Source organism: Phalangium opilio, unplaced genomic scaffold (genome assembly GCF_054372755.1).
Source record: "Phalangium opilio isolate 3A_F unplaced genomic scaffold, DU_Popi_V2 ptg000070l_1, whole genome shotgun sequence".
NCBI lineage: Eukaryota > Metazoa > Arthropoda > Arachnida > Opiliones > Phalangiidae > Phalangium > Phalangium opilio.
In genome coordinates, this window is record NW_028324182.1 from 6,794,806 (window position 1) to 6,807,199 (window position 12,394).

At 37.4% G+C, this 12,394-nt stretch overlaps 1 protein-coding gene across 3 annotated transcripts in view; it reads right to left on the reverse strand.

The window, feature by feature from the left end:
* Positions 1 to 12,394, reverse strand: part of LOC149661321 (hemicentin-1-like) — a 113,032-nt gene that overhangs the window by 22,351 nt on the left and 78,287 nt on the right. For all 3 annotated transcript variants that reach the window (XM_089842803.1, XM_089842801.1, XM_089842802.1), the window contains exons 4-6: positions 11,194 to 11,511; positions 8,715 to 9,026; positions 1,227 to 1,499 (exon numbers count right to left, since the gene is read on the reverse strand). In XM_089842803.1, coding sequence (XP_089698929.1) covers positions 1,227 to 1,499; positions 8,715 to 9,026; positions 11,194 to 11,511 — 903 coding nt within the window. The remainder of the gene's footprint in view (positions 1 to 1,226; positions 1,500 to 8,714; positions 9,027 to 11,193; positions 11,512 to 12,394) is intronic.

Consider the following 12,394-nt stretch of genomic DNA (forward strand, 5'->3'; position numbering starts at 1 on the left):
GTTTCTTAAATATTGACTTTACACTTCACACGCCTATTTCCGCATTGGGTCGCTCTAACATCAACAAGAGTTTCCGGGCAAATGACCAAGTAAAGTACAGGTTTCCGAGAATTTTCTCCATTCTGTAACCGACTCGTAAGTTCATAAGGTATATTCCATAAGTTTGCCACTGGTAACGGAGAGCTTGCCACGCCATGAAGTGACGTAGGTGAAGCGTCATAGATTCTCGTGAAGCGACATGCTGGTGAGGCATTGTCAAAGGTTTAGTACAGACTAAATAGGAAGATGAACTGCAAAATAGTCCGAGTGTCGTTCTCGAACTAGCTCTCATTAAGTCGATCTAGCATTACGAAGCATAGTTAGTGTCATACTTATGGAACATATCTTATAAACTTGTGGTCTCGACAAGATCCACAGCGCGCTCGCGAGTGGGTGACTGTACGAACTCAACTTTTTTAACCTGATGAAAATGTTCCATAAAGGTTTTCACATGTTGGTAAGATTGCGTGTTACAATGACCTAGATCGTAGATCGTGTAGTGAAAGGAAAGTAATTATTTCCGGGGTAATGATACTTCTAGCAAACTATACACTATGTTTAGACTTAAACTTTAAATCCCCACGGTTTTAAAGAAGATTTTGTGTTAGGCCGTGATGACAGTTTTCAATATCTTAAAATCTGACGCGCTCGCTTTTAAGTCTGGCAATTTTCTCTAAAACCTCTTTCACAGTGAAACCCATAATTAACTCTTTCATTACTTAAGTTTCCTCAACCTGGTCAGTTGTTCTTCAATTTATTACTGTACGTGGTGGTAGCTTCGTATGAATCGATAATTTTTCCCATGAAGATTGAAATAAATTCTCGTGACACCTGCATGGCTCTTCTGCGGAAATTTTTCTAAAAATTGAAAGGCGACACAAAATACCTTACGCCTGTAAATCTTCGCCAAAAATTGATGCAACGTTAAATATTCTTAGCAGAAATGTTTTAATTCGGAAAAGTAGTATTTGAAAGCGTGTGACATTTAATACTGAGCTCAAGCCAACCATGAGCACTCTGAACGCACCCACACTTTTCTCAAAACTACTTCATTTTCTTTTTATCCTGAGATTTTTGGTTTCAAAACCAGGTATCTAGGGGCCTTGATACAAAGAAAGCTACTTATGTTTGGACTTGAAAGTTTGAACGTCTTGGGTTTACCAATCTAGTAATTTGATATCACTTACAGTTGACAACCAAGTCGGCCGCCTCGGAGGTGACTCCCCATCCGGCGGCGCTTTGTCCTTGACAGTAATACCTGCCGGTAAAGTTGCGGCTGACGTTGGACCATTTAATCTCCTTTTCAGTTGTCTCATTCATTAGGTCGCTATCCTTGTACCAGCGAATTTTCACCAAATTTTGAGGATTGCCACTGATTATCTCGCAAAAAAGGGAGACGTAACTCGATTCGCTCTCTTCGACGACGGAAGGCGAAGCTGTCGCTAAAACTTTTGGAGGATCTGAAATTTTAATGAAAGACAAATTGATATGAGATACAAGTACAATCAAAAATCCCAAAATTCCGGAGCAATTACAGAAGGATTGGTAAGTTTTAAACTAATTACACATTTATTTCGAGGTAGGCCTAAGCCTAATTTTAAATGAAAATTAAAAAAATCTCCGTATTATTAAAACATTTTCATCCAAAGTACATTTTTTTTGGAAATAAGATACCAAATTTTCAATCATTTATAATAAATTTTGGAATACTTGTACGGTTAAATAAACAACCCGGTTCAAAAGGGAATTTGACACTAGCGTATTAATAATTAGAAAGTCATCTTTGCCGCGGAGAAAGCTAACCCGGGAAATAAACCATTAGAGGCGAATTTGCGTTAACAACAGAGTGATTTTAAAACGCCTAAGGTTATATTACAAAAGTTTTGAAAACTGAACAAAACACACAAGAAAGAATATGTAATATTATATCTACGTGTGTTAGCGAAAATTGACACTACCTTGACTAAATTTCGCATTGGTTATACATATAACGTGGGTATCTTTCAAATAAATAGACCTCAATCTAAAATGGTTGGTTTGAAAACGTTTTCCATAGTTTCAAAATAGTATACCGTATGAAGACTGGTAAGATCCAGGATCGAACCAAATTTTTTTAAGCACTGTATATACTTATCCCTTCAAGCTGGAAAATAGGCCTAAGGAGGATGAAGAGCTTGGAGGAGAAGGAGGAGGTCCTGGCTGGTCTTTGGTTCCTCACCGCAAAAGCGGCTAACGTCGGCATCGATTGAAAACTATAAATCTTCGGAGAAAAGAGCCGCGACTCGGAAGAAAGAGAAGTAAGGAATCCATAGAGAAGGAAAAGGCACGAAACTGCAACTCTAAGCGAGACCAATTATTAAGACCAGAAGAATTTCGTTTCGTTTAACTCGTTCTATTGATTTATAGATTTCGCCAAAGGAGCGGCAAACGCACCAGTCCCCTGCCGTTATTGGACGCTAGCTAGCTCTTGTTTATAATCAAATGCCCAAGCCTCGAAGTGAACATGGATAGTTCGTAATCGTAAAACGACAAGTTCTCTAAATGAATATCAAGCTTATCTTCCATTAAATAGAGTTCTAATGTGCATGCGTGAATTTCGTAGCCTTATCAGTACACCCAGAAGTGAGATGAGACTAGAAGTGAAGCGCTCTAGCATTGGTAATAGATCCTTGCACTAGTGAACAAATTTGAGGATTTTATGCCGCTTCCCACGCGCCTACACTACTGAGAAAAAAATTGGTCGAGTTCCAAAAACATTTCCTACCCCTTTCCCCTCAACCTAAAGCGGCCGAACACAGACGCGGCTCCTTGAATCTAGTTCGGCCGTCTACCACCGCGAGGGTCTCACGTTTTTGAGGGAAAATTCAGAAACCGTTACTAGAGGGCCAACCGTTCTTTTGTTATCAAGAATATTCACTTTCGCCGAGTGAAGAATTTGGTTACCTCAGTACTTCTGGTCTCATCTCACTTCTGGTACACCTAAATGGATTACCGTTGAATCTATCCACCGCCAAGTCGTTCCAAGCTTACAGTCACGTGATATTGCCCAATCACTACTTCATGAGGAAATAGTAACACTACTACTTCAAAATATAGTTCTTGACACTCCCCTACGTAACGAATTGTACATCCCTTTAAATCTAAATCCTATTTACTCAAGTTGAACGGGGAATTATTAATCTCATCTTTACCCAACCTATCCATTATTAATTTAAAAAAAAGATTCATTTCAATTTATCCAAAATTCTTAAAATATCGGTTTTTATTCGACTTTAAGCTCTGCGCCTCCGTAAAAGGAAGAAGATAATAATCTTGGAAATGTTTCACACCAAGTAACGCGCTTTTGTTATTATACAATACCGTAGAGAGATTGAGGTAGGACCGTAGGATGGGTACCAATATCGAATTCCTCGGTACGCTTTGCCTCTGAACAAATAAGGCTAGGGTCATTAACAGTTAGAAATCGAGCTAGGAAAAGACTAAAACCGAACAGGCAAGCTCCCAATGGAACACGCGCCAAGGCTTAGCCAGTCTTAATTACAATTCAAATACGGAATTGGTCGATGAATGAGAGGGGTGCGAGTGAGGGAAACGGAGAGGAGCTCCATTTTTTTTCTTTCTTCCGGGGAACCCTAGCTCGACCCAATAAAAGAGATATCCATTTTAAAGCAAACGCGTTTTACATAAGTAAGCGATTAAAAATCTAAGTTTACCGTGGTTAAACGATAGATCAAGTTATTAATCGTTCAGTTACCACGTTTTAAAAAGATATCATTAGACCTAACATTAGCATCAAGGAATCATTAACGATTCAACCGACCGACCAAAGAAGAACAGCGAATCAGCGATTGGAAATCCATGAAGTCGACTTTCTATTGGTTTATATCTTAAAGAGAATCTTTTTCGAGCAGCCAGGTTTTCCTAATCCTGATAAATTTGGATTTACTAACGCTTCATTTGATTGTGACAGTAGGGACAAGAGACAATAGACCGTTCAGGTATACGAACCGCCTAAATTTGTCTGTCTGTTAATAACGCTTGATCTATTAGTTCCAGAAAAGAAGCGTAGATGGCGCATCCTTTTCTATCGCGAGATGAAAATCTTTTCATGTAAGAGAAATATTTCTTAGGAAAATCTTATAAACTACGATATTTTAGAAGATTCTCTTCAACTAGTTATTAAGTTGTGATATCCTAAGTATTAATTTAAATTATGCAACCAGATTTTTTAATCAAAAAACGCAACCGAAAGTAGCCTAGAACCTTGTAAGAGTCGACGAGTTCAAATATTCCTTGTTTATTGTTGTTTTAAACTAAATCCGAGCTGGTTATTGTTTACTTCATGAACTACTTTCTTCGCTACAGTTTTGTATAGTTGCGCGTAATATCGGCCTTTGCGTATTATTCACCGTTGATCCGGAATTACAATTCATATTTCCATTCCGAATAAATGCATAAAATTCAATCAAAACAGTGTTCCCTTATTTATCCTATTACTATACGTTCATTTAGAAAATTGCATAAATTAGATATTAATAATTTAATGAAAAACAAACATTTGCAGAACCGGAGGTATTTCATAGATCTTCCTTCCATTTTAAATTAATTTCATAGCGGAATGAATATTCCATATACTTTAAAGGGAGGGTGACATAAATAATAAGACAAGGATGTGAATGAAAAAAACGGATTGGTTGAATTCTCACAGACTTGTAATGACAGGTAGGTTCGATTTAGCAGACGCCACTAAACCAATGGCGGGGCAGTAGTCCTCGTTCTAAGACTAATTATATGCTAATAATTTTGTAATAAGATATCATTTAGTTTTTTTAAAATATTTTTCCTCTTATATATTTAGATAAAGGTCGTTCTTTTTCGGTATAATCAGGAACAGATTTAATTTTAGAAGTAGGAATGGAGAACAGAGTAATCTGGGCGCGCGTCATAGTCCCGGACCCCCTTTCACGGGACGGAGGGATATGAAAAAAGAGGCGGGTCATAACGACAGAGGTAAAAGGGAATTACGTATTTTTTCCCCGTCAGCAACGCAATCAAAACTTATTTTAAGTGAGTCAATAAGATAATTTAAAGTTTTCGTTGAATGTTGGAGGGAGGGGCTATGAGTCGGACTGAAGTAAATACTAACTGTTTTCCATTCCTACTTCTGAAATTAAATCTATCCTTGATATAATGTTATGTTTTCTGACCTATTCCTTTAATTATTGACCATTTTCTTGTTAAGGCAAAATAATCTAATTTAATAAAATTAATCTAGTACAATTACCTAGTAAATTACTAGCTTATAAACGACGTCGCAGAGTTTAAGTAACATTTTATTTCTAGTAATCGAAATGGTTTCGATTTAAAGGAATATAAATCTAGATAATGACGAGTTAGGGGAAAGGTTTTGGATCCTGGGCTTCGACCGAGTGATCAGAAAGAGAGAGAGAAAGGACACGGTTGAGATATTAAACGGGATCAGCCTGGCGTATTACCTTCATAATTACAAGCTATCCTGGCGTGCTAAAGAGAACCCCGACTGAAAAATAGGGAATAAAGGGGGGGGGGGCTATTTCCTTATCGATTTTAATTGATTGGGTAATCTCGGTTCCATCGTTAATGAGATTACGTTCGTCGGTTTTCAGCTGGGGAATTCGGAGGGGGGGGGCAAAGGGATCTATATATAACGTGGGAAAGATAAATTTGAAGCTATTTTTCACTCTAGTTTCCGATATTATTCTTTTGTTTCCAAAACTTCAGAGAGATTAAAAGATATTAGAAACAATTTTCGATATGAGGAGGTCTTTATTTTATTTAAAGGAAAAGGATGGAGACTGTTATACTAATTTTTAAAAGATCTATTTAAAAAACTGCATGAAATTTGGTGCAACTGCATTAGTCTTCTCTGTCTTAATTTTAATGGACCTACCTTTGGACTCGCCCACTTTGATCGAGTAAAATAATTTTTTCCTGTTTTTTTTTTTTTTGATTTAACAGTGGAAATAATTTAATCGCGAGTAAGACTTATTTTTATTATAATTTTTCTTGCCAGTTGCCTCGATACCTTTCTCTGGTTGCCCTGAACGCTCTGCTAATGGAATTGGCGCGGGAAATCATGTTTACTCGGCCAACTCTAATTAGAACTTTTCTCTTTCAGGGATTCGAAGTAATCGATACATACAATAAGAAATTATTCTATGCAGTCCAAGAATATACTAAATTTGGAAGATTTCATCGATATCAAAAGCAAATAGAATTAGTAACAGAAAGTAAGCGGTAATATGAGAGCGAGTAGGCCGATGAACCGAATTATTTACCAAAATTTCATATGTTTAAAAAAAATATAAATATATTCGAAATTCTCTGTTTCATCTTCGGCAAAAATCAAGGCAGTAATTTTAAACATTCATTAGATAATTATATAAAATTCATAATAACATGGTGCCGGAGAAGGGTAGGGTAGGGAAGGGAAGCGTTATATAGCAACCATTCTTATCTGTATCGAAAAACGGATCCAGAAAATTTCATTAAAAGTTGGTAGACCGGGAAAAGTTTTGGTTTTTGATGGCTAACCGCGAGGTATATAATTGTACCCCATATCTTTTTAACACATCCTGTTGTTGCGGGACGCTTTTTAAAACCATTGGGAATTTACTTTCATGATAAACGAAGCTCGTATGGGTCACGATGGATCAATGATTGGCTATGGAAGCTTGACAGGATAACTTATATCTTTTAATTAACTTTGATATACCGGAAATACGAACTGTTGGGTCATTTTTAGGATTTTCCAAATTAATCAACCAAAGTAAAGCCAATGGGATTTGGCTAATTTTTAACTCTTTCCGATATGAATCTGACTGTATTTAGTTTGTGGGAAAATGCAATTTAAGTTGGGATTGATTTTCCCAAAATTGTGCATATATACATACATAGAAGCAGAAGTGAGATGAGACTAGAAGTGAAGGGCTCTAGCATTGGTAGTAGATCCTGGCACTAGTGAACAAATTTGTGGATTTTATGCCACTTCCCACGCACCTACACTACTGAGAAAAAAATTGGTCGAGTTCCAAAAACATTTCCTACCCCTTTCCCCTCAACCTAAAGCGGCGGAACACGGACGCGGCTCCTTGAATCTAGTTCGGCCGTCTACCACCGCGAGCGTCTCACGTTTTGGAGGGAAAATTCAGAAACCGCTACTAGAGGGCCAACCGCTCTTGTGTTATCAAGAATATTCACCTTCGCCGAGTGAAGAATTTGGTTAGCTCAGTACTTCTGGTCTCATCTCACTTCTGATAGAAGTAAATTATCTTGTAGCTTTGAAAGTTACACAAACGGTTTAGTAAATCTAATTTTGTTTTTCTTTTTAAATGAGTTTAAGTAGGCTTAAAAGGGGAGACTTCTTCCTTTGAATATTCTAAAATAATTTAAAAGATAAATTAAAGTGAAAAAAAATTCTCGGGTTTCGGCACCATGAAATCGTTGAGTTTTAAGTTAAATTTTTATGTGACAAACATTTTTCTGAGATCCTTCTCAGACATATTTTCCAAAACACATGTAGAAAGAAAAGTAGAAGCGAAAAGCGAAATTTTCTACTCTGTACAGCTCATTAAAAACGCGAAAATGAGTTTTTTTATTTTTTATTTTTTCGGGTGTAAAAAATAGAAGAGCTAAGCTTTTCTCAAACATTTAGTTACTAGTTTATAGACTATCCTAGTGTCGGTGAAATTGCTGAAATAGCTATTTGGTTTGCTGTAGCGAGAAATTGGGTGTAAAAACATCAAGAAAAGCTGCATGAAGGGGTTAGGAAAGAAGAAAAAAAAAAAACAAGAAACTAATTTTGGGTGAACTATCCTACGCCTAGAAAATTTTATTATTATCCTTCCTCTCCCCCTGTTTGTTCCGACCCCCTCATTTCTCTTTATATTTAATCCCGCGAGCCATTTATCAAAAAGAAATAAAAAGCGGTAGAAAAACAGAAAGAACCATAGATATCATAAGTAATTATATTAACCCATGGAGCTGTATAACAGCACGGAGTATTATGTCTGATATTCGTCCATAAAGATAGGTAATCTTTTTCTGATAGCTATGGGTTTGAAGCCTTGGTCTAGCTATTCTTATGTGCCTAATAAAAAAGGTTTGCATTAAAGAGTCGAGCTCCAGTGTTTACGCTCTTCATAATGGGGCAAAGCACCGCCGAGGATTCTTCCCACACAAAATGAGAAAGAGGAATCAACCCCAAATTACAATAAGTAAACGAACTCCGCACGCTATTGCCCCTAATAGATTACTAACCAGAAAAAGCAAAGCTAAATGCTCCTACAAACATTGCATTCTACGCCTGATAATTAATTTCGACCAACGATGTGCAATGAACTATGTACTATGTATTATCTTAAAGAACGTAGAAAATGGATATAAATATATAAGACTAACTTTATATTCAGTATTTTAAGTCTAAGAACAAAAACCACGGTGTTTTATGGTAATTTCAGTATCGTTCGTGGGTGTTCAGTCCGGAAAAGAATGCGCAGAAAACAGTAACGTTCTTTCAGAATAACAAACTTTGCGCTTGATACTTGTTCTTAAGAAGCACCATCTCATACAGATTGTTGCTTCTTGCCAATGGGTCTTAAGAAAGGCTTTACATGAAAAGTGTCATAGGTACTTACATAAGACGTTAACTTCCACTCTGTTCGTAGCATTGCCTTGTCCAGCTATGTTAGCTAAAGAACACCAGTAATTTCCATGTTCGCTCCGAGATACATTTTTGATGGTCAACTTGGGATAGTCCGTGTACGAGACAACGTATCGTCCAAAGTAGCCCCCTCCATCAGCATCTACAGGAATCTGTTGGTTTCCTTTATACCATTGTACGCCGCTAACGTTGGGTGGGTTGGCGTTGTACGTACAAGTGATGGTCAGGCTATCGGACTCGTTGACGATTATACCACCAAGGGGTTCTATCGTAACTGATGGAGGATCTAGTTCAAAGCAAGAAGAAATAAAACCATATTAGAGATATAGTAACATAAGCTTATGATATAGGGTCCCGTAAGTCACGGTCTAGATTAAAGACTATAAAGTTGTCCTAGAGATTATCAGACTCTAGATGACAATAAATCTAAGCGATTACTCCGCTATTTCCCAGGGTTTTTCTTGCCTGAAATAAACCCAGTTAAACATTTTGGGTAACCTATAGCCACAAAAAAACGGATACCCCGGTTTTGAATGTTTCCTTTTTAAACCAAAGGTCATATTAAAATAATGAATAAAACTATTGGACGAACCCGTCATGTGGTACTTGTGGTCCAATAGGGGGTACTTCCCAGTACATCGAGGGGAAGCATAACGTGTAGTGTCCATTACGCACAATTACAGAAACTTAATTGTTCATATCGACTTTAATATTGTGGACAGAAAAATGCTTTTAATTGATATATTCATTATTTTATACGCTATTTCGATTAAAAAAGGAAAACATTCTGGACCAATGTATCCCTTTAAGAAAGTTAACTTTAATAAAGTCATTAATGTTCATATACCTAACTGCAATTTGCGATTATTGGAATATGTAAGGGGAAACGAAATAAATATACTATATCTCTTGAGATAACACAGTCATTAGGCGTATAGCTATATCGTATCTATTCATAAGTCATACCAAATTATCATAGGCTTAGGTAAACAAGTAATGATGGTATACTTTGAAATAGCATCGACACACGCAACTTTAACCCGATAAAAGGGCAATTTTTTTATCGGATATCGCTAAAATAGATTTAAATACATCATTGACATGCTGCATATCCAGAAAACTAATAAATAACCCTAGGCATTCAGTAATAATTCGCTAACTCGATTATTGGGGATATTATCGACTGTTTTCTTGTTCTCAGAGCGATAGTCTTCCACCGTTACGGCTGATCTTATTGACCAGCGCCAGCATGGCATATAATATTTATCCTTTACTACGAATTAAGCTTAACCGCAAGGGCATCGTGGTATATTAGCTGCGGGTTTCACGAAACGTACTTTATTGGCGAACGTGTACGTGGGCGGCTGCGATGGCGGCGAGAGTTTCGATGATGTGTGGCTTCCCAAATTGAGTACAAGAGGATGATATTCGGTTACGGGCCGGGTCAATGACAATCAAAGAGACGCGGGGGAGAGAGGGGGGTTGAAAAGGGGGTGAAGCGAACCCCACCCCCACCATCTCCTTTACACAGAACCTATTCTTCTTATGGCCATGTCTCTACCAACACTACCCATTATATAAGAAAACGTAAAAGACTTCCCAGAGAGAATGAAAAAGATCGATAAAGATCTACCACCACCATCCAATGAACGTTCAGAAGTGGATAAACCTCAAAGATATAAGTGAAATATTTTTCAAATAACGGGAATTATTTCTTATTTAACCATATATAAGCTACATATAATGTTGACAAAGGTTATAAAAGCATTCCCTAGAAGTTATAAAAACATATTTGCTTCAAAAAAAATTTCTTTCTTAGCGACACGATCCAGTCGGCAAACAACAGTTTTCCATGAACAATTATCTCCTTTACATTTTAGATTAATCCGACAAAGGATTTAAAATTGCTGAGCCCGGATTTAATCATTTAGCTCGTTAAATTTTTTTAATAAACATTTCGTGGTATTATACTTCTGATTGAGAGAGAACCTTCTTTTCACTGGAGTAAAATCGCTAGCTGCGCTGGCATTCTAGTGCACGTAATATATACCTTTTCTCGCTATTATTCTTTCTTTGTTGCTTTGGCAAAATATAATAGAAAGCTTCTAAGGCTTTTCCCGCGGGAAAGAAGCCGAGATAGCGAGCAGCATCTCGAATACGGGGTATAGCGGGCGCGGACTGATTTCAATCTCAATACGCATTAAGTTAATGTAAAAAGCAATTCGTTTTAGATTGTCGCCTTAAAAACAATACCATCGCATGTAGATCAAAGAAAATCAGAAATCTCATCCGTTTCAGTTAAGTTCGTGGGATGCCTTCAACTCCCCGAAGTAAGGTCAAGAGATAGGAGTGCTAGGTTATAGGGGTCAAACCTGTAGGTCGTTTTCAATGGGAAACTAGGCTTAACGATTTCTCAATATAAAACCAAATAAATAAATGAATGAATTACTTACAGAGGACATCAAGGGCGACGGATTTAAGCATGGGAGGATGCCCTCGACTTTGCAGGACAAAGTTGGTTCCCTTGCAGTAAAAGTTGACTTTGTTGTCGTATCGTGAAACCGTCAATTCCAAGACGCTGGTCGTTCGGAAAGTACCGTCGTCCGCGGGTTCAGCCCTCGAATGGGGTTGAGGGTCAATGATCTCCGACATATTGTACCACGTGGCATTTGCCGCTGGTTTCGCGCCTTCGATAATGCATTTAATCCACACCTTCTTGCTCGCGATGACTGGAGTTGTAGGACCTTGGACTTCCAGAGACGACGGTGCCACTGTTTGAAAAATTCAAAAAGAAACAATAATTAGTTTACATTTTTCACATCATGGTTTTCCAATTACAAGAATAAAGTCAGATTCAAAGTGCAGTTTCAAGAGATGTGGTTAAAATATTTAAGGCTGATAGCGTCTACGATCTACAGAATAAGTTCACCATCCTCCAACAGAACGTCGGGTATCACAACCTAAAGCTCTCAAAGTTAAGTAAAACACTCTTCCCCTTTCTGTTTTACACTGTAACTCGCGATGTTTACCAAAATTGTTTCTCGCAACGTCTTTGGTCTTATACTTCCTTTAAAAATTGTACAATGTATCAAAATGTGGACATAAGTGTAAGTGAATGTTACTATTAACTACAATTCGGCTTTCATTGGTAGATAAAATGTATTCGCTGTTGTATTGATTTCTCGGAATACGATCTTATTTACAATTGTAAATTAAGGCTCGTCAAAAAGATACGTCGATTTAAAGAGACCTAGGGGGCGCCGTTGATGGAACGGTACTTATCCGAGTTAAGGAATTAACCGAGAGAAGCGAAAGAAATAGATAAGATTGGTTTTCTTGTAGGAACAAGGCGCGAGCATGAGCGACCCCGAGCGCAATTCATACGCAAATTCGTTTATAAATTATTTATAGGAAAATTCGAGGAGGTCCGAAGGGAATTTATTTAAGAACGTTTTATCGACTGACGAGTAATAATTCAAAAAGAAAGCGAGTGTAGGAGGGAGGGCGCGCGTGGTTTTAACTAATGAATTTTCTCGAGGGGAGGACGGCCAGCCCCTTTAAAGAAAACCAATGAAGAGAATTAAGTTAAAAGATAGTTGAATTTCAGTTTAAAATGTCGTAAATCTCGAATTTACCTTTTCAATAACTTGATAT